The following is a 23,469-nucleotide window of genomic DNA, read 5'->3' as shown; positions in this document are numbered from 1 at the left end:
TAATTTCGTTCGACCTTCGTGTTTAATTTTTTTTTTGATAATGGTAGTGAAGGATTCCGAGGCGGATATGCACAGGAAGGCGCTACGCGACAGGGTGATCAAGGAGGGGTTGGAGCTGTGGAACAGGCAGAAGGAGTTCGAAAGGATCAAAAAGCTGAAGGAACAGAGAGAGGTAAAGCGCTTGTAGTGGATGTTTCACGGAAAGGCCCGTTTGAGAATACATTATTTTTTAAATATTGAAATGCTTATATGCATCATAGAATAAATATTAATATAAAAAATACATTTTGAAACGATAGTGCCAGAAGTATTGAATATGACCAGATTAAACTATTTTATTTTATTTTTTTTATTAGGTAAAATTCTTTTTAGAAATACAAATTTTTATGTTAATAATTCTACAAATAAAAAGTCATTCTTCGTCTGACGTAAACAATATTCTAACTACTTAAAGATGTAATTTTGACATAAGTGTACAGGGTCACTGATATACAGGGTGTCTCATAATTAGTGTCCAATAATTTACCACTTGATTCTATTGCTAAAAATAAGAATATTTTTTCATATAAACATTGGTCGAGAAATGCTTCCTAAGGGAGCTACGCCTCCATGATCGGGGCCTCAAAAAATTATTTTGTTTTAAATATTTCCGAAATGGGTTGAAGGAAAATTATGAATTTTGACTTTGCCCCAATTTTGTTGCTTGTCGAAATTTTCAAATTTAGGGGCCAAAATATGATAGACCTTCATTTCCTCTACAAAAAAGGTACTCTTTATTTCTTTCGATAAAATGCTCCATTTCCAAGAAAAACGGATTTAAGTGCTTAGAAAAGCACACTTTGGAAAGTGATATAACATATTTAAACCGATTTTTCTCGAAAACAAATAATTTTTTTGATATAAAACAACATTACCAATATTACCATTTTTAATAGAAAACTCAGATCTATCAGTTCTAAATTTGAAAATAGCAACGTAAAAAATTTGGGGCAAATTTTACCCGAGACTAGGGTTTCTGATTTCTCGGCCTACTTTTTTTCTCGGGGCTCGAGAATTCTCGACTAGGAATTCCCGGGAATTCTCGAATTCTCGAGAAATTTCCAAAACTTAAAAAGTCATAATTTTGGTATTGCAATGCGAAATATAAACATGCTATATAACAATCATCATTAACATTTATTATTTATTTAGTATTTTTATTAATTACTTATGTTTCTACTTCTACTAACAAAACTAAATTAAACTTTTGAGAAGATCTTCTTAAAAACCTTTAACTGTTTTTTTATTAAACACTTTCAGTATACTTATGTTTATTTCAATGTTTTTGAATCGTAGCTTTCTTCCAATAATTATTAATAATCATTAATCATGCAGTCTTTTAATTAAACAAATAGTAAATAAGGAATTTAACCGAAGAAATCTTAAAAAAAACAAGCTTTAATTTAAAGATACAGAAGCGTTCTTCCTATTAATTTATCTCTTATAATCACAATCCTTTAATTAACAAAACAAAAATAAAATAATCAACTAAAGGAACATGAACTAAATATTTTCAGAATCAGCATCGACATTAGGCTTATAATAAAATTTCTATACAGACTTATTACTAGGTGCATTAAAAAAATAAGAATCATCAAAGTAAACTAAAGCCTTAAAAACTTAAAATAAATAAATCATGAGCAAGTCGAGAAACCATTTTAACCGTTCAGTTATTTATCGAGAAACGAATTGAACGCATGAACGAAACGAACTCCAGTCAAGAACTTAAGACGTGCGTGATTTTTAAATTTCTCGATTTCTCGACAATTTTTTCTCGTCTCGAGTAAGGCCAGATTTCCCGGGAATTCTCGCTTCTAGAAGTCTCGACCAGAAACCCTACCCGAGACCCCCCCCCTGTTTGGGACGCCCATAACAAGGACTTTTCACGTTGTTTATTACAATGATGATATATCAAAATAAATAATGGTACATGTACCCATTCAAGAAATTTTTTTAAATTTTATTAATGTATGCAATGAAATGCTTAGATCCGTTTTTCTCGGAAATGGAGCATTTTATCGAAAGGAATAAAGAGTACCTTTTTTGTAGAGGAAATAAGGGTCTATCATATCTTTTCATCTGAATTTGAAAATTTCGACAAGTAAAAAAATTGGAGCAAATTTTAGCCGACGACCTCTCCAATTGAGATGCCCCTGACTAAAATTTTTGAAAAATTTTATGATGATTTATTTTCGACTTTTAATGAGCGTTCATGATGTCAAAATTCATAATTTTCCTTCAAACCATTTCGGAAATATTAAAAAAAATGAGGCCCCATTTAAGGGGGCGTAGCTCCCTTAGGAAGCATTTGTCGACCTATGATTGTATGAAAAAATATTCTAATTTTTGGCAATTGAATCAAGTGGTAAATTATTGAACACTAATTATGAGACATCCTGTATATGGAAACGGTCGATCATCTCCATATTATTCCATATTTCAATTCTTCTCAAAATTTTGAACAAGATTCATATAGCACGTCATGTACCTAAACTGACAGTTTTCGAGATATCGAACTTTGAAAGTAACTTTTTACTGCTTTGAAATTTGTAAAAGAAAAAGGGCCCCAAATTATGGATATTTATTTTGAAAATAACACAAGGTGGAGAATATAGATATGATTTAATTTTATTATTAATTTTTTACTGAAATAAAAAAGCATAATAGTTCAGGATTGATAAAAATCCATGAAACCAAAAAAAATATTTTTTAATTAATGTCTTGGATATTTTAAAATTTATGAAAACAATACTTATACCAGAATAAAAAAAGAGAAAACAAATTTTAATAAACAGCAAATATTTTCTTTGAAATTCTATTTTATAAGGTCAATGTGGATTTTGGTCTGACCAATACCTACAGTTGTGTCAGTTGACATTTTCGTTTAATTTATCCATAATAACTTCACAAAATTCGATTCTTCGATCATAATAGTCTTCACTCAATCCTTGTAACAGATGAATTTTATATGTATGTAATTTTTCCCGTTTGCAAAATTTTTTAATGGAATATCGATTTATGATTATGAAAATATCCACTACTTCGTCACAATTTCATCTTCTATCACCATATTCTATGATTATTAAAAAATGCCATTTTTGCGAGAAAATTATTAGTACTAAATGTATTTTTGACTTGTGTTGTCAAACTATTAGACAAAAGACAAAAGAACGACGCGGCGTTGTTATGAAGCTATAAACTTTCAAAGGTAACTTGATGAACTATAAACTAAATAAACTAAAATATGTTTGTATAAGTTATAAGAAAATGATTTTCGTTGTCTCGAAAACGGTTAATTTAGGTATATGATGTGCTATATGAATTTTGTTTAGAATTTCGAGAAGAATTGAAATATGGAATAATGTACAGGACGTTCCATTAAAGAAACAGCAACTTTGTTTCGTCGTGACTCTTTGACTGATCCTGACTGACTTATGTAATAGTTTTTAAAAAAATCCTAAAACGTTTGAGTCTTATGATTTTTCGACAGCTATCTTACTTTAGGAGATAATTGACCGTTCCCATACATGTTAGCGACCATTATAAAAACTTTTTACTGATCTAGTATTTCTAGATTCGCGAAATGCTGGACAGCTACTGGCCTTGGGGCAGGGGCATGGATTCCAAACCTAGAGGCCTGAGGAACCTTCGCCTCGAGGAATTATTCCCGAACAAGGATTACGAGAAAGTACGTCTCAGGTACCAAAACTTGACCTCATAAATTAACTTTGCGTTTTAAGGCGAAACGATTCGTGGGCACCCTGGATTCGGGAAGAGGCGGTGGGGGCGCGCCGATGTTCAACAGCGGGAAGAAGGTCACCAGGACGCGGGAAGATCCCATTCTGCGGTTCCAATTCGGAAGCAAGGATCTTAGGAGGTGCGTGGACAATACTTTGAGGTACAAGACCAGCAGAGAGAATCAAATGGAATATAAGAAAGAGTTAGGTGAGTCGTATGTATTATTTAATAATTTTATATTTGAACTTATATAAAAGTACATATAAAAGTTGATTTTAACAAAAATGTGCAGCGCAACGAATGAGGTGTTCTTTCATTTGAGAAATATTATCATTTAATTCTGGTAACATTTTTAGTTTCTGTTAATATAGTACCTACTACATTTTTAATACATTTTAAATTAGTAGTGCTTTATATAAAGTTTTCAGACATAATAGGTTTTTCGTTTACTTGTTATTTTGAAAAAGTTATTGTTTTAGACAAGCTTGTCGAGGAAAAGAAGCTGAAGGAGCAGAAGGAGAAGGCAGACACTAAGCTGTTCCACCAGGAGCAAGTAAGTCTATGTATATAACAAAGGAAAGTGTTATTTTAATGTTTTCATCAAGTTTTTAAAGCCTCCGCCATGGGGAGCACGTGGACCTGGTGGGATGCCCTGGCGAAATCCTAATGCGATAGGACTGAATTTTTTTAAATCATTGGTACGCTACACTACGTGTGTAGCTTGCTGAGCATACACATTTTTTCATCTCACCATTATGCTGCCATAAATAAAACATTTGAAGTTGCCGCAAACGTTAATCATGAGTTAGAGTTTTGAGTAAGATAAATTGCGCCAACTCTTCATGTTTTATTAGTATAACAGATTTTCATTTAAAAACTTGTGGCGATTACTCGACTGACCGCGAATCGGGTTTAGGGCTGGTCTGACCACGACACCATGAGGAGTATCGAGGAGGACGTGAAGCAAGATAAGTTACAAGACCCGCAGACATACGAGAACTCCAAGAAGATAAAGGTGATGCCTGCGAACAAAGTCAAAATCGATCCTATCGTGTTCCACAAGAAGAATTTTATTCCAGTTGGAAAAAATCGTAAACTCTCTCCCTTATCGAACAATAAGGACCAAGGAGTGGAGTTGGTGAACTTGTTGGCGAAGAATAGGAATTATCCTCCCAGGATTCCTTTGAGTAGCACCGATGTGACCGCAGATCAGAATATTACGGGGTCAGTAACTTGTCTTATGCCAAAATATCTGTTAATGATTGCGACACCTGTTTATTATTCTGCTGCAGCACTAAACTTGTATCATTTGCTCAAGATCATACGAAATATGCACACGTAGTAAATATTTTTAGGCATTCCTTAACCTTGCATTAACATATTGTCTGACGTTATTTATTTGTGGCATAGTTTTCGTTTTTTATTTTTTTGCGCATTTTAAAATTTAAAATATGAATGAAATAAACACTGGCGTCGAAAGGATCAATCAATTGTTATTTTTATGAGAATAGTTTTGCTAACCAAAAATCTTCTGAAATCTGAAAAATAGCGGACACTCAGTTGAGTATTTCGCGGTGTCTTGATCTGTAAATTGCAAGTAATCTGGGTAGACGTTCGATCGCATGGCTCGGTAGCTCCTTAGATTCTGCTTTGTTGGATCTCGCTGGCTGAATTCGAAACAGGTAAGAATTTTGTTGCGCGGAGCTCTTTTAATCAAAAGTGTGATAATTCTAACTCTACTTCGTATACGCGGCTTCTTGGTTGTTTCTGACTATCTCTGGTTGTCTCTAAATCAACGATTTCCAAGCTTTTTAGTTTGCGAACCGCGAATCGATGTAACATTTTTTGAGAATCGGTGATTGAAAAAAACTGCTCCAGATCATTTGCTAGTTGGGAATTCGAAAGTGAAGATTTTTCTCATACGACATAATTATTTTGAGAAAAACGCCACAATTTTTTTTCTTTTGTCAATATAAATTGTTTGAATGTTATAATTATTTTGTGATAACATCCTCCTGAATAAGCTTTCAGTTAGGACAAAATTTGAAAGGTTTTATTAGGAATTCCAATTTAATATAAAGAATTGGAGAACAATGAACACAATGGAGTATGATACAAAAATAATTTTTAATTTGGTTTATTTAAAATCAAAATTATTATCTCTGTAGTTGCAATTTCATTATTAGAATAGGTCGAATGGTATTGTATTTTTATTATGGTAAAGCGACCTAAGTATGACAATATGACATTTTAGTCAGGCACAGTACACCTGCAACGTTATAAATTAGCTCGGGTGCAAAAACGTACAAATATAAACATGTTTGAGCTAACTATACACTTTGGGGGAAAATAATTTAAAAAGCAGGGCAGAATTACTACATGCCGATCGATTGTTTTTATTTATTTTCAGCAAATCGTCTATTTGGAGCCGCGAGGGATCGTCTTATTTGAAGGAATTAACAAAACAAATGCATTCCAAACAAGAGAAATTGAAGGTAATGTTATTGAAGTTAATAAAATATTTCATATAGGGGCTCTAATATTTATTAAATTAAGTAGGTGTAATTAAAATAATTTTGTTTTCTCAGGAACAGAAAGAAAAGGAAATAGAATTTGTGCGCCGCCATTTTTCAACTTGGGACGCCTTCTGGGGTAGACCAGGACATGGGGCACCTCTACCAGAACTCAAGAAACAATCTTTGAATAGACTCCTCTACCCGCAGATGTTCCCTGTTGGTGTTCATTAGTCGTTTTCTCTCTCAGTACCAACATTGTAGCGCATTTACATTTATCATTTTCCTAATAACCTTTTCTACTGTTTGTTCATTGGAGATAGACTCATGTCATCATGATATTTGATGATTGCAATATTGTTTTGGGGAGTTTTTGTATCGTGATAACAGGAATTGCTATTGTAGCTGTAACTATTTTTAAGTGGAAGGACGATTGACGATGAAATAATCAGAGAAATATAAAAATACAGTTTTAGACGCTAAAGGTGAATATTGAATTCACTAAACTGAAATTTCAGGTGACGCTGTATTAAAATAAAACGAATTGTGGATGAATTCATCTTGGATGAATTATCCGTAATAATTCCCATTGTAAATGCGCTTTTAGATCCGCTATCTCTATCAAAAACAGAGGATGTTATTTCTAACATCAAATTTTCGATGAAGAAGACATTGGTATCGAATTTTTCACCTTTGATAATAATTGTTAGAAAAAAAGACACTATTCATTTCGCAGTTTTCGAAAGCAGAATTTTGCCAAAAGGCAATCATTATATCTGTAAAGTAATGCTGAAGCCCCGGAGCAGTTGCAGCTGCTTTTCACAGCTTGCATTTTGATTTTTTTAAGCAAAAAAAACTAGGAAAATCAGTTCTGAAAACCCACTGCTTCCATTACCATTAATAATAATATTCTTGTTGTATTTGCAAGTTACTGTTTTGCTGTATATTAGTTTTTATGTAACGTTATATCGTTGAGAAGTATAGATGTCTCAGATACAGCATATTCTGCGTTTCACAAGAAGACTAGGCATTTGGTATACCCTGACCTATTATAATCCAATGTAACGGTGGTCAGATATTTGGTGTAACAATACCAAAATCTTTAATATAAACTAATGCAAAAAAATTAAAGGGTCAAAAGTAATCCCAAAATTTTTCCACAAATAAGATCCACTTCTTATTTGTGGAAGGGCGAAATGGGCGGTGACTATTAGACGACTTCATTATAGCCATCTTTCTCTATCGCACGGATTTCTATGACTTTCTTTATCGCTCTCACGTAACGGCCGATGAACCATGGGGACTTTCCGACCCTGTATATCTTAATCCTTAAATGAATCGCTTTGAAGATACAATTTTTTTGTTAAACAAATAATTTTTCCTTCACAAAATTTTATAGCGCAATTTAATACTTATAAAACTACTCTAATAATTCTGTATTTCGGTTACCAATGCCGTAGATATTTGGGGTCATCATTTTCATCAAACAGTTTTTTTAGTTTTGTTAAAGAAATTCCAAAGTAAATAATGTAGAATATTAAATACTTTTTTACAGGGTGTTTCTGTCTTAAATGAATGTCACTATAGCAAAACTACGAAAAGTTGTTCGATTTAATTTTGTGAAATGCTTAGTTAGCTTGCTGAAACCCGAATTTTGCTATTTGCCTGAGACATAGACATTTATAAAAATCCTCTGGCATATCCGATCAGTATTATACTTGTATTATATACATTAACGGTTGTAATAAATATTATACTGCAGGAAATATGTTTGTTTTAAAAATTTACCTACACATACAAAGAAATTGTTATAAAAAAAATAATTATCGGTTGAAATTACGTATATTAGAACGTAGAAACGACGAAACAATACATAATCGGCTAGATCACATCGGCTGTGGAATTGCAGGGATGCTTAGATTTAACTGATTACGAACAAGGTAACAAAACAAAAGAAATTGCAGAACCTTTAGATTTTTGACAATGTATACCTGATAATGGCAAAAGTAGCGTTGTCCTGACTATAAATTTTGGCGGAATGCGTTCTAAATGAAATTAAAATAAAATCACCTCCACTTTTACTGTATTACTTAAATTTCCCTTATGAATATTCAATTTGTAACCCTAACTTTTTGAATATTCATTCAAAGAGTGGCTATTGTCTGGTGTCGCGGTTTTCATTATGCAAAAATTTAGTTTAGGCCAATTCAGTGGACAATATTATTTTTTTAATTGAAATAGGTACGCGATTTTTGCGAAATTTATATTCGCATTGGAAAATGAATAAAAGATCTTATCTTCTAGTCCATTTCACTCTCTGGTAGACTCTTAAATCGTCTGTTACGCAATTTGATTACTAATTCAGTCTAACCCATAATTATTCGCACACATAACAGTCAATCAGTTATCCGGTCTTTATATTTATAGTTAATTTCAGAGGAATAAGAGATTTTGATTTTTTAATTAATTTTTTATTTGATTTATATTTTTCTGATGTGTATACTTGTTAAAATATTAAATATATGTAACTACACAGTAGGTTCTATGTTTTAAAGTACAGGGTCTATGACTTTCTGAAAAGTTTTTCGACAATTCACCAGACTTTCCAAACGGGATCACGAAGCAGGAGAAAACCGAGGATGATGTCCCGAAGGACCCAGACCTCCGACGGTATGTAGGAAGTGCGCCGAGGAAAAAATGGAGAAATTCGCCTCACTTTCCAAAGTTTCTGCCACACGCCAAGAAACCGCTCCAAGTAGCCAAAAATACTTCATTGGCAGTCTATATCCCGGTCCAAATTTTGGAGGTCAAAAATTCTTCAAAATTGACAAAACTCGAACCTGGTGGAAATACTGTACTTACTACAAATCAATAGAGGCCAATCTAGTGGTTCAAAAAGTGGGAATGGGGCCGCACTAAACCGGACCGCGCCAGTAAGCCACCAGCGGAGATGCCCCCTGCCCGTGAACGTCGACCCTGGACATCGGCAGAAATATAACCAGGAGACGGATGTCTGGCCAGAGAGTGTACTCGACGATAGAGCTCTATTATTTCACATAAATTTAAACTTTTTTCAGTTATCAGAGCTTACTTATTATTTTCGTTATCAAATTTGACAAAAGTGGTTAATAGTTTTTTTTATTTCATATCTGATTACGCCATTGGAATATGCATACCTCATCAATTACGTTTGTACGAAATTTCTTGAAAAAATGTTCATTGATATGTTATTTATGAAAATAAATAATTTTTACTATTTCTAAACTGCATAAGCAATTCTGTAGTAGCCGTTTCTGCATGTCGATCTTTGTCAAAAGAGATGGTATATAGAACAATAAAAGTACAAGATGAATGATTACAAACTGTTGAACAATTTCAATATGTCAGATATGTATTTCTTGTATTAATTAAAATTTTAATATGTATAACAACAATAGAATACTTCCAGACAAATATTAAAAGATGCCTATAATATTTTTTGTTACAAACTTTAACACCTTGTATATCAATAGCGAGGGTTCCCTAGATAAACGTTTATATAACAACATATTCTCACATTTGGATGAGGAATTTTAATTTATTTTTACAATCCGATGTGCTACGTCCTATATATTCTTTGATAACAAATATCTAGGTAGATATGTTCAGAAAAACAACTCCATATGGATAAGTTAAAATCAAAAAAATTAAAGTACGCTTTCCAAATTGAATTAATGAAAAAAAAAACATATCCGTTTTAAGGAAAAAATTATATAATTTTTTTAAATATTGAAAGAATTACGCTTATATTCTTGTTCGTAGACATTTACTGACTGATGTTAATTTTATCAAGATTTCTAGAGATCGTAAAGTGAAAATTTCAGATACCAGCCCCTTATAGTCATACCGCTCTTTTCTCGACGTTGTTACCGCGCCTATATGTCTTATAACCTTGAAACGGACTATAGCCATCCTGTCTGAGTTGCCAAAATTGTTATTCGCTTGGGGTATACCGGCAGAGAAGAGTTCTCGTCATTAAAAATCAGGCAAGGTTTCATTTTCAGCTCGACGCTCAATGGAAAGTTGAAATTTCTCTTCTGCAGGTCCCTGACATACAAAATATTCAGCAAGGAGATGCTACCATCTTAAACTGATGGGCGTGCGTGAGTTTCTAGATGTGTTGTCTGTGTGTGTGTATGAGTATGATGACATTCTTGAAAAATTAAATTTTTCCGATGGGTGTAGCAGATGAAGGGTGCGGATGCCATCAAAATATGTATGTTGATAGTGTTTACTGTTTATAAAAGACATGTTAATTTAATTAACTAATGAAATAGGTACATTAGAATGAAAGAAAATAGTGTAACGAGTCTGGTAGATTGTTAAAAAATTATAAGAACCATATATACTTTTACATATTTGTCTGCGGTTCTGGGATTCTTGTCCCCTGTGGTCTTCACCGCAGGATTGTACAGTGCCTAGGTGGTTGAGGCTCCAGAACTAAGGTCTAGGTGGGAACAATATGTTCGTAACAATTTGTGGAAATGTTTAACAATGTCCTGAATTATAAAAAATTTGAATTTATTGAAAAATATAATGCAGCTTTAAATTTTGCGTCATAGTACACGTACTGGCCAGCTATCCGTTCCTGGTTGCTGAACTGCAAGTTACCAAGGTTGACGTTCGATCGCATTCCTTAACGAGTCCGTAGAGGTCCTGTACCGAAGCCCGCCTAAGGTTGGATAATTAGCATCTTCGGATTTTGCCCATTTTTGGATTGTAATCATCTGGAATGGGTGGTGGACTGACGTGGTACTGTAATTTTATATCGCGGTTCCCCGATTTTGTGATTTTCTTAGGCTTTTCTATTCCGAAATTCGAAACTGAGGTGAATTTTCTATTTCTGGAGCGCTTCGTTGGCAGTTTATTTAGTTTATGAAATTTGGTATCTTTTGCAAACGGAAATTTTAGCATCAAAGAACTTTATAGACTTCATTTGCTAAGATTTAAAAAAAAATGAGAATTAAACATGAATTATTTTTGAAGTAAAGTAAAACTATGTGAGCTAATAAAAAATCATGTCCTCCTAGAGTATCTTTATCGGACACTATTCTTCGTTTTATATTCTTTTTGATATCTACCTACTCAAAGTTGGTTGGTATACATTCTGGAAAAAATAAATACGACCTTTTCAGTAGAATATTAACATGTTTCTGTATGTGTCAAACTCTCATTTATGAATTTGTTGTTAAAATATAACCTCGTCCATAATAAAACTCATCTTTAAGATTATTTAAATCTTCGTCTCGATTACTGCAAATTAATTCTTTATAAAAAAACACTGATACCATGACACTGTTTATTTTAAATACACAAAAAATATACCCAATTCCCACATAACACTTACTCACAATTAAGTACTTGTTATATGCACTATTGTTACCAAAACATATATTATAATACCTTAATAGACCATTGTTGGTTATTATAATTAAGTGTATCGTTAACTACTCCGATTCCAATCTTAAAAAATTTTAAGTTTTCTCAAAAAAATACGTGATTTCTTTTTACAGATCAAAGTTTGAGCTCAAGCCAAACTAAACACCCTGCTACTTAGACAACTGAAACATTTTTGATAAATAAATTATCAAAACTGGTGTAACTTTGAGTTACACAAATTCCGAGTTGGTTGCTTCGCCGTCGGTTTAGATTTTTCGACATTTCAAGAGACATATTATATCGCTCTATTCTTTACAGAGGACTCCGAAACTAGAGATTCTGAGATCAGAGAGGAATTTATATTTGTTGTCCGTACTGGTCCTCTGTCGGTGCGGTTGTTAATTAATTCATCTGGATTGGCTTTTGTAGAATTAGCCAAAATTTTCTCTCTTACCAGAATTCTGATATTAGTTAGGTCTACCTAGAATATTGTATCTACTCTGTGACTCACAAATGCTGATTTTTCTAGATTGTTATTCTTCAAGTGATACTTGTACTTTTTAAATCTCGTACTGACGCGTATTCCCATATATCCAACGTACTATCCATATATACTTCTTCGAATGTCCTTGGGTGCTGTCTACACCGAGATTGTTCTAGCAACCAGTTTTGGGAAAGGTTATCTCTATCTTCCTCATATCCTAGATGGTATTAATATCGTGTTTACTTAAGATAAGTACTTATGGAAAGTAAGCCTATCTTGTTAGTATGTCTATCTTGTCGTCTAGTATATGGGACAGATAGGCTTGCAGTATATTTCTTCAGTATTCCTGTTAGTGCATCCAGAGCAGATCCTAGTTGTTGTAGCTCTTCATCCAAGTGTTCCAGATCTCAGATGGTATGTGTTCCATATAGTAATGTGCTGATAATACCTTGTTATCGGGTAATGATGAGACTTAGTGTACAGACATTTATTTGTGTTGGTTGGCTTTCTATAAACGCTGAACTCTAAGAAGGTGTTTTCTTTAACTTGGACATCTGGTAATGGCAGGGTACCATTCTTTTCCATCTCCATGATGAAGATCCGATATCCGGATGTATTCTATTGATGTGATTTAGAAATCCTTCTATATAATAACATAGAAGGTTTTCTGAACTACATAACTGAAATACAACGATATCCATAGAGTCAGATAATGGATGTATCTTTAATACATCTGAACCAATACTTCGGTTTTAGAGTTGTGACATCTCGTGCACAATTTTGTCAAGTCCACTAAATTCTCATCTTTTCCTTCTGCAATTAACCTTCGATGAAGTTTTTCCAGGAATATTTTCATTAGCACCATCGTACTAGGATATCATCTGGATCGAGTTCGATCTCTTGATCTTCTCAATAAAATCTCCACTGTATTTCACATGGTGTTCCTCCTATCCTACTAGATGTTCAATATGGCGTGACACTTACTGGACAGGTGGGTGAGTGGTTGATTCAAATGTACTCATTATCGGAGTGGAAGGAATAAAGTTGAGGTGCTCTTGAATCAGTCGAAATAAGGTCCTTATGTAGTTCCATGGAAATATTAGATGCTCGAATCGCAGATGTCACCTCCTTCTTATCTTCCCCTATGAGTTTGTTCTGGATCTTGTTATACATTGGATTATGTAGGAGCTCTTCCACGTTCGATTTGTCCTCTGCTTGTCAACTACGATGATTGTATTTTCTTTGTCGGCTGGGAGTATATTAATCTCTGAATTTTTCTTCACTTATTTGGTGGTTTAGACTTCTCTAAACATATTCAGATCGTAATACATGTGCTGTTTCAATACTTACGTCTTCCACAAAATACTGTATACACCGAGTCCTTGGAGTACATTCACAACACATCGCTCTTGAAGCTCATTTTCGAGATAATTTTTTCTACAATTAATAGTAAATAAGTTATAGAACAATGGATCTTCATCTGGGACATCCTGTATAACAATGCTCGAATTTTCAAGACAGTTCGGGTGCTCCTCACGCCTTGTACACCTTCTGACGGAGCCAAGAATGCGGGAAACGGGTCACCGCCGAAGATGCTGCCGCACGTCGCGCGATTTCCCGGTAAGGTTGCGATCTTCGTTGGTGAAATTCTCGTGGTATGGACTCGCAGCTCCTTAGTCTTCAACAGACGGTGCTCGTGGGTGCTAAGTGCTTTCTCCGGTTGTTGTTTGGATCCGCTATATCGCCAAGATGCGCTGGGTAATTTCTCTTATTCTATTGTTGTTGATTTTCATTGCAGTTTCGATTAATTAGTGTTCTAATGCGATAACTCTCACTTTGGATGGTTGCACATAAGGCAGTCAAAAGATGATACAGAGTAATTTTTTCCGCCAAGATTAAGTGGATGATCATGCAGTTTTCCACCAAATTAATTTTTTCATCGCTCACAAGAATTTGTTACTATTGCAGCGAAAAATATAGCAAATTAAAATTGAAAGATGTGACAGAGGAAAAGTTTGAGGAAAAGAAAGAAATTGGGATAACGGTGTATATTTAATCTATAATGTAAAAAATTTTCACAATCGGAAGTATTTTTAAATTTAAAGCACCTGAACCAACATCATTGGATGAAGTAGTATTAGTTGATCAGCCGTAAAAAAAATTGAGTTCTGAGAAACATTTGCAACATTTATTCAAATTATTATATAAATGCAGTGGCAAATTTATTGGTTTAAAACTAGTGTTTACTTGTTCATATCATATACTTATTTGAATTACAGAAATATAAAATAAAGGATTGTTGAAAATAAAGTACGTAGATAAACCTGCATTGATGCAAGATATAGTAGGGGGTATACCTAGATACTGGTGAATAAAATACGAAAGAAGAATACATAGTTCTTTTAGTTTGCTTCGAATTTATATTTAAGCTAAATTTTATTATTAAATAATTTAAAAGGTGTATGTGATTTGTAAATTATCTGTTTCATTGTACAAACTTTGGCAAAGAAAGTCTTAAATTTAGAATATAATTTACATATCTATGTTGAAAACTATTGACAATAATTGGATATCAATTTTTTGGAAAATTTTTGCAGAATTACATTATTCATGATGATATTTTTAAAATTACTATTTCGACAACCAATTAATGTTCATATAAACTGAATTTCCATGTTTTGCCACACACATTTTTCAGTATTGATTGTATTTACTCTGAACAATGATTATTTTTGGAAACCTTTCATTAGAAGTATTATAATTAGCTTTTCGTGAAATTTTTGCATAATTCGATACTAACTTTGAATTCTAGTATTTATTTAAGGGTAACTTTTATCAAGATTAAATTGTTTTTGAGAGATATAGTTTTTTTTAAATATTTTTAATTTTGGATCATAGTACTAAAAGGTTGTGAGTTCTTCTATCTATATTGTCGATAATCAAGTATTTTTTGGTTAATTTATTTACAAATTTGTCAAAAAAGTGAAGTTTATTTACACTAAAAATGACTATTTTAACTTTAGAACATTTAAATCTAATTTTCCTTGAAGAAGAGCATTTTGAAGGTATGTAACAACTATTCCTTTTTTGTAGTAAATAAAGAGATACTTCAAAAACCATTCGTGCTTTTTTAAAATCTCTGCAAACAAAAAAATGATTAAGAAGAGAAAAGAAAATATAGTACTTCATTAAAACAATAAAAAAATAAATAATTTCTTGTTGAATAAAATGTTTTTTACTTAATATAAAATAAAGTTTCAAAACGTTTTTGACGGAATTTTAACGGCTTGTGTTTTTTTATTCTCCAGATTTAAATATGTACACCAGCGATTTTTCGGAAATTATCTAGGTTTGTTACAAAAGTTGCTTAGAATTTCCAAAGTTCCTTTTATAAAAAATCATACAAATATGAAAAACAGTATTAATTGTTTCTTTTAAATACACTACACAATATTTTTCATAAAACAGATATTCCCTTTGGTCCTCGAAACATCCAGCTGGGAAGTATTAATTGAAACACACAGTATATTTTTTACATGCATGTTTAATAAAATAGTTGAAAAATTGTGTTAATTTTTTATCCGAAACCTTCATTTATTAGAACTGAGGGCAAATCGCAAAAGTTCGACATTAATTGATAAGAAATTCAATGAATATAAGAAAAAATAATTAAATTAGTGAAATAAATAAAAATTACTTAATATACGAACAGGATTTGCAATTTTGTGGTTATTATTTTTTCCAAATATATGATGTTTTAGAACATAGGGAACTAGGTTTCTTTTTTAAAAAATATTTTATTTTCATTTATTTTTTACTTATGTTAATGTAGAGATGGGCAATGGTAACATTTCCGTCCCGGAAAGTTTCCAAAACGGAAATTTTCCGGGAAGAAATAATCGAAGCTTGAGAAATTTTCCGTGAAAAGTTTCTGAAAAAATTTCCGTCGGAAATTTTCCGGGAATATTTCTAACAATTTGTAAACTTGGAGCCAATTTTATATCTAACTTCTATGAACATACACAAAAAATCGTTGGTTAATTTCGCATTTTCGGTTTATTCGGAATACCAGAAGACCATATTATCCAAATAAGTTAGAAAATACTTACACTTACTTATTTTAATCTTTATTAAGCCTACAATCTACATAATAGAGAGCAATACAAGACTCATAACTTGCCTCCTTTTCAAATTTAATATGAATTTTGATAGTTGAACCAAAGTACAATTACATTTTAAAACTAGTATAATTATTTAATGTATTTACTATTTGTTTGTTAAAAAATAAAGATAAATATTGTATACTGTATAGTGTTTACGCACTGTAACCCTCAGCATGTAATTTTTTCTAACGGATGATTAACACATAATTTATATTTTTCCAATATTTACACCAATATAAATAAAAATGCATATAAGTATTTGGTCTTTTTGGAAAGCTGATGGTATGTAGAACACAATGCCAAATCCAAAAAAAAAATCTGAAATTTTCGGAAAATTTCCGGAATTTTCAATGGAAACTTTCCAGGAATTTTCATAGTTTGGGAATTTTCCCATCTCTATGTTAATGTCTACCTTGTCTACCTATGCATTGAAGTTCCCAATCGTGTCTAATTGTTTATATCGATTTGTAATGTTGTTGTAATGTTGTTTGATAAGTAATTTTCAGTGTTTCCTATTTCATTTTCATGTAAAATGTTTACGCATTGCAGAAATTCTTTCGAATTCCGATCTATAGTTCCTTATGAATGTCACATGGTTTCACATTCCCTGCTATTGTTATTATCACGGATCATTATTGCAAAGGCGCGTAAACTCATGGAAATAGCTTTCTATTTCATTAACATTTTTCTGGCTTTTCCACGCGACGTTGATTCGGTTTGTTTGTACGGTAACAAAATTCTTTTAGGAATTACAGAATTTATAATGCTATATACGTAAAGCGAAACTGGTATATTATGGAGACAGAGAAAAGCTATCTTCGTTGCGCAATATTCGTCTATTAGATAATGTTAGATCGAGAACGGAAATCGTCTCCGACAAATTGTGAAACTATTTAAAAATGTGATATGAAATCTAGAATTCAAGATGCTTATCTTTCGCGAATGTTACTAGTCAGGCGAGGTAATGGTTCCTTATTAGTGGCGACTACGCCATTTTTTGAACGCTGATATACAGGGTGTCCCGAAATTAACCTGCAAAACAAAAAAAATTGTAACGATTGCAGTTTTAGGAAGTTTTCTTTCGATCTTAAAGAGATACAGAGTGTAACCAAACTCGTGTTTTTTAAATGGAACTTCTCATATACTTGTCGCTTTTTGGAATATCTTCTTTTTTTACAGTTTTACAGTGTACGTACCTGTTAACATTTTTGCTTTGACAGTTTGCGCAATACCTTGGTTTATTTACTTAACCCTCCACAATGGATTATGACAAGATTGGCATGGGACCAATGCATGTCAGTATGAGTTTATGTTTTTCCCCTATTTTTACTAAACACATCGTTATATAATATTTATTAAAACAAATGTTACATATACTATAAATGGTGTTTTACAATAACTCTGTTGCATTCTGAACAGCAACCATTCATGTAGTTATTATGTGGAAGATTCTGAAAGATAAAGCAAACAAAGAACGATATAACAATTTTTGTGATCTAGGGGAGAAAATATTGAACAAAGAACAGAAGAATCCAAAAGAATAACAAATATACAGAGTATTCAGGGAGATTATACCTAAAAACTATTGATTGTGTTGGTGCGAATCTAATGATAGACATTTTGAATAATTACTATTGTAGATTTTTCAAATAATTTTAGATTTTCTTTCTATCTTTTAAATAATTATATTAGTATCAATATGCTTTATATGATGCTACTTCTATTTTTTATTGATAACAAGTAACTTGGAAATTATACGATTTAAATGTACTAATTCTTTATCAAAGTAGGCTTTGAATTCAATGGAAAATTAAAAAATAAATGTTGTATTTGAAAAATGAGATTAAATAACGCTTAGAAGAAATAAAATTCTGTGTAATCAAAAATTATTTTAATATGTGAAGAACTAGTTTCATAAAATTTCTATTTGAAACAATTTTTGCATTATTGATATGTGTTACCATCTGTGGAAGAATCCGTAATAAGTTGAACATTAATTTTGTTAATTTAAATATTTCTTAATGCATTATCTACTCTAATGAACGAATATTTCGAGGAATCGTAATAATCATCAAAAAACATTCATTATAAATTGCTTTGACAGCTTAATCTATTTAAATTCTATGGAAGCAGTAACAGATTTTATCCAGTTTTCTGTTTGACAGAAAATTATTTACTTTCTGATTTTGCCTGTTTCAAAAATTATTTCAAGAACAATTTTTGAAGGATCATAGAATCGTTTCTTTTGTTTCTTTTTTTTTTTATTTGTTTTGATGAGTGGAATTAGCTCAGAAAGTGTAAGTATTTTCAATTTCGTATATTTCGGAGGTTGAAATAAGTGATTTCCGAAATGATTAAAATTACAAATGTAATTTAGAAATTAATGATTTTTTTTTAAGTGAACTAGTTTGTGTCATAAAAAAAATTTCTTAGGTTTGTCACTGCTATGAAGAAGAATTATGTTTGCACAATATTATGAGATATGCCATCGAGATATCGGCTTGTGAAGTTCTAAACAGAACACCCTGTACCTAGAAGTAAAATGGACAGGGTGACCTAAATAACTAACTTAATATTAACGAAGAACAATTTTTTTACAATTTTTTGTATAGGTGGTATATGATGACAAAATATATCTATTGTATTTTCAAATGACAGCAATGTAAAGTTAAATAAAAAATAATATCCTCTTTGCCTATTCTTTTTCGAAAATATTAAAAATTCATATACAGGAATTTACATAAATCAAGCAAACTCGATTTCAGCGAACAGTACGAACTTTTCACAAGTTTTTATTTAACATGTTTTTTATTTGCTAAAATAGTAGCTTCTTTATGAATACAGAAAAATACCTAGGTACCTTAGTAAACTAAAATTACGTTTACACGAAGTGGAAGAACGAATTAATGAACGAATGATAATAAAATCCACGATGTCATCTCAAATTCATAATCTAACTTGTAAATCCACAAACTGCAAAGTTAAACACTAGAAATGTTAAATGTTCGTGATTTTTTATACGAAGAAAATGTTGGATAATTCAACCTTATTATTAAATTCTACTTGAGATTTCCTATTTTAATCTTGTATCATAGTTCTGTTAGAAGTAAATTAAAAATGATATTTTATTTGATGAGTGTTAGTACCTTACTATTCTAGACTACCTGTTTTAATCATACTAACACGCGTGATAATAATACATATAAGCACAGAATAAATAGCTAAGCGTAGCTATTTATTCTGTGATATAAGTGGTGATTTTAATCCTAAATAAATTATTACACTAATCGAATGCTGATCTGTGGAAATGTGTGAAAAATTTGACATAAATTTATTTCTTTGTACAAATTGACCTGTATCAACAATGCGTACATTCGCCTAAAAAGGTTACATACATACATAAGTTATTATTACTCATACATTTTTTGTATGATTTGGCACAACCTACGCAAGACTAAATAAATTTTTAGACGCATAACTTACGCATCATAATGAAGCTGGAGAAAGTGATGAAATAAGAGAGACATAAGAGGACTTTTAGTTTCTCTTGATCACTTACCATTTTAAGGTCAATATGTACGATATGGGAGTAAAGTAAAATAAAACAATATAATTTCTAATTGATCTGTTCTTTATAAAAAAAAAACAAAAAACCTTTTCTCATTATTCCTTTTTGTGGTACTTTTGTACTAATAAGAAATAATTGATTATAATCTCCACAGTTTTTAATTCTAAATAAATTAATAATCATTGAATTGAATACAATGAACTTAATTTTATAGTTTAGTTATTATAGTTATTAGTTTAGTTATTAGTTATTTGTTATTTAGTTACCTATCAGTTAGCTAGTTATTAGTTATTAGTTTAGTTATAGTTATATAATTATATAGTTATATAGTTATATAGTTATAGGTATATTAGTTATTAGTTATTATTTCAGTTATTAGAGTTTAGTTATTACTTGGTTCTAGTTTAGCTATTACTTATAGTTATACTTAATTTAAAAACTAATTCAAATCAAGTCTAAAAATTGTCCCAAAATTCGCATTTGCTATGAATTCATAAATGTATGATGTATTTCTGCATTTTAAGGATTAATTTCTACAACAATGATTTTATTGGATTGCTGATTATTGCATTGTATTAACACTCATATTTTTAACAATAACTTCTTATAGTTTTTTTCTGTTTTATAATCACTTTGTGGTAAACCAATTTTAGATTTAAAAAAATAACTTGAGAATAGCTGGTTTTCCGAATAAAACGGAAGAGAATTAATCTAAGAAAATCAATTAGGACTCAAATATACCGATCAATTTCTAATACACCCACCAGTGAAGGAGAAATTCTGGGTTACTTAGCAGCAATTTGTGCTAGTAATTTTTTTCTTTATTTAGCGAAATCACTAGTCCATTGTACATTCATATCTTCAGATAAACTTTAACACCCTACGCCTTGACTAAGCTGCTTAGGACATAGGTTCAAACAAACTCCTTAAAATGATAAATGTAGATACCCCCTAAAACATTTTTGTGAAACTAAAGTTATACCCTGTAATTTTGTTCTACTTTCTGTTGCAGTTTCTCTGCATATGGTATATTTTCTATAAAATATTTTTGGTCTTACTCTATATCATGAACTAGTATAATTAATTACTTGGATAAAACTGACAGCCAATCCGAATAAGCGATATTATTTAACCTACTGGTGAACTTTCTCTAAAACTTTATAACAGGTGGCATATGTCTATATTTATAGCATATAGTGTATATTTATGTATGTTAATTTTATGTCAATAGACGAATTTCTATTCAGAATATTATCGAATAGCGGAGAAAGGAGCCGTGGTAATGAAATGACCGTTATCCAATGGCAAAATAGTAAAACGAGTCAACAAATAAATTTTCCCCCAAGCAAAATTAAAATTATCATAAAATATTTTTCAGCTATTGGAGAATGTGTTTGATTAGTTATTCCTGGAAAATTTAGTTTTATTGTAATTAATATAAGACAATCTTATTTTATTGTTTACGGTAATTCTTCGTGGCAAATGACGTGAAAGTAATGTAATTCTTTACATTAAAGGATATCCGGATAGATCAGATACGTGTGAGGGTGCCCAAATATTGTAATTTAACCAAACTTACATATTTACAAACTTGCACCTAGGCGGAATAGTAGGCCTTCAAAATAATGCCCTAATTTTCGAAAAAATAACGCTTTAACTTAGAAGTAATTTAGATACATCGAGGGTTATACATTGACCATGAGTTCAAGGTCATTGAGATATCGGAAGATGATACACGTTTAACTCCATATGGGTTCTTTTTTTTGACAAACTTGGCATACGACACTTGTATTATACAAAATTCGATTTTAAAACTTTCCTTGCGCTTGCTGAACTTTGATAAAAATTGCCGCTTTCAAGAAAAACAGGATTATTCGAATAAGGCATTCTGTGAATTAGAATAGGCCATAAGTAAACAATAGGTTATGAATTTATTCCAAAAATTCAACAACCACTAATTGTATATATTCTAAGTATCCCTAGACGCACCTGCGTATAAGTCTTTCCGAAGTCAGTTGAACATGTATAAAAACGCCTAGCAATAAAATTTAATGAGTTTCATACGCGTCCCTAAAAAAGTTGTCTGCCAAAAGTAAAAAATTATAATAATTTATATATAATGTGTAGAACATTTCTGTTATATGTTCATTTGGCCACCAACATATTTTAATTATTTGTCCTCAAACAATTTTATTATATTGATCGAAATTTCGTTTTGTTCCTTTTCAAAAGATCTCCAAAATGCCATGTTGTAATAATATTAAACAAAATATCCCTCTTAATTCTTCCTTTCGCAATTGCAATATGAATGATTAATAGAAGGTGCCTATAATAAATTAAAATTACCTGAAACACACCAAATTCCTCATTGCTGCACTGCACTATTAGGCCATTTGTTGACAACTGAATTTATGGCCAGGTCGCTCAGTGCGGCTGTGTTTTTGTCCCGTTTGCCTGCGAGCTCATTCTTCAATTGGGCGACCAGACCTGTATATGGGTATGGCTAAATAAATATGGGAACAATTTTTCAAATATTTTAATGCTGAGTTGCTGCGAACCTGGTAGATGCTGCCAACCTCTTGGTTCTTCAATTGAGATCGGAAAGACTTATACAAGTGATCATATCAAAATAAAATTTCTATAATATTTTGTTATAAAAAAAGTCATATAAACGAATCTTTAAACACATAGTCATTAAGATCGTCTTCTAAAAAGTACCGTTTACCTACGACAGGATCCCACTAAACATTTTTCAGTTTCTGACATGTTTCAGAAACGTTTCCATTTTTCTTGAAATGTTTCATAAAAACTCCATGCAACCTTCTGGTAACTTTCTAGAAGCCCAAGATGTCCTCCCCAAAATACGTTTCCAATGAAACGTTTCAAAAAATTGGTTTCAGTAACATTCTTTTTATGTTCCATTTATGCCCTCGATATTTTTGTTTTACGTTTCAGTATATTTTCAGAAATGTTTGAGTAACATAATAATTTTATTACCATATTGTTCTCATAATGCTCTCAACTTTAGATCATTTTCATTTCAAAAGCGTTTTTGAAATAGTATAAATAGTGTGAGTATTTTTTTAAATATCTCTAATACTCCTTTGTGATATTTTTATTTGTATTGTGAATGACTTAATTCGAACTAAAAAAAGTTACATTGTATATTAAAAAAAATAAATATGCTCTTCTAGTTTGGGGATGCGGCAACTTTTACTAAGAATTTCTTTCTTTTTGAGAAGCCACTGAAAAAAGTTTCTAATATGGATTACGAATTTTGCCATTCATCGTACAAATAAAAATATCACAAAACAATATCAGAAGCATTAAAAAAAAGCTACACATTTTATATAGTTCAAATACGCTTCTGAAATGGAAATTTTCTAATGTTGAGACCTTCATGAATATGGTAACAATGACGAACTGATAATTAGAAAAAGTTAGTTATGATTATGAATCTTGAAATGGTAGGTACATGAAAAACAAATAACATTACTGAAAAATAATATAAAGTTATAATTTCTTCTACGCATGGTCAATATTACA

General features: G+C 31.4%; 2 protein-coding genes across 2 annotated transcripts in view; both read left to right on the top strand.

Moving 5' to 3' along the window:
• The first annotated feature begins 40 nt into the window (after positions 1 to 40).
• On the top strand, positions 41 to 6,524 carry LOC108905692. Its single transcript, XM_023455640.1, has 8 exons — positions 41 to 172; positions 3,614 to 3,727; positions 3,780 to 3,984; positions 4,257 to 4,330; positions 4,383 to 4,475; positions 4,694 to 5,001; positions 6,188 to 6,272; positions 6,366 to 6,524. The coding sequence occupies exons 1-8, from the start codon at positions 41 to 43 to the stop codon at positions 6,522 to 6,524; spliced, it is 1,170 nt and encodes a 389-aa protein (XP_023311408.1).
• A 7,353-nt stretch (positions 6,525 to 13,877) lies between these two features.
• The window catches only part of LOC108905691 (putative uncharacterized protein DDB_G0291608), a 16,202-nt gene continuing 6,610 nt past the window's right edge, over positions 13,878 to 23,469 (top strand). Inside the window, exon 1 of the mRNA XM_018708673.1 lies at positions 13,878 to 13,950. Within this exon, the coding sequence (XP_018564189.1) occupies positions 13,942 to 13,950 (9 nt within the window). The 5' untranslated portion in view covers positions 13,878 to 13,941. The remainder of the gene's footprint in view (positions 13,951 to 23,469) is intronic.

The sequence above is a fragment of the Anoplophora glabripennis genome, unplaced genomic scaffold (genome assembly GCF_000390285.2).
Source record: "Anoplophora glabripennis isolate ALB-LARVAE unplaced genomic scaffold, Agla_2.0 scaffold31, whole genome shotgun sequence".
Lineage (NCBI taxonomy): Eukaryota > Metazoa > Arthropoda > Insecta > Coleoptera > Cerambycidae > Anoplophora > Anoplophora glabripennis.
Note: the sequence above shows the minus strand (reverse complement) of the source record. Positions and strands in the feature narration are given on the sequence as shown.

Bases quoted from the DNA above. Each gene is read 5' to 3' on its own strand.
- LOC108905692 (XM_023455640.1), top strand. From the start codon at position 41: ATGGTAGTGAAGGATTCCGAGGCGGATATGCACAGGAAGGCGCTACGC. The intron at 173-3,613 runs GTAAAGCGCTTG...TAGTATTTCTAG, and splicing joins AGCTGAAGGAACAGAGAGAG to ATTCGCGAAATGCTGGACAG. The intron at 5,002-6,187 runs GTCAGTAACTTG...ATTTATTTTCAG, and splicing joins GCAGATCAGAATATTACGGG to CAAATCGTCTATTTGGAGCC.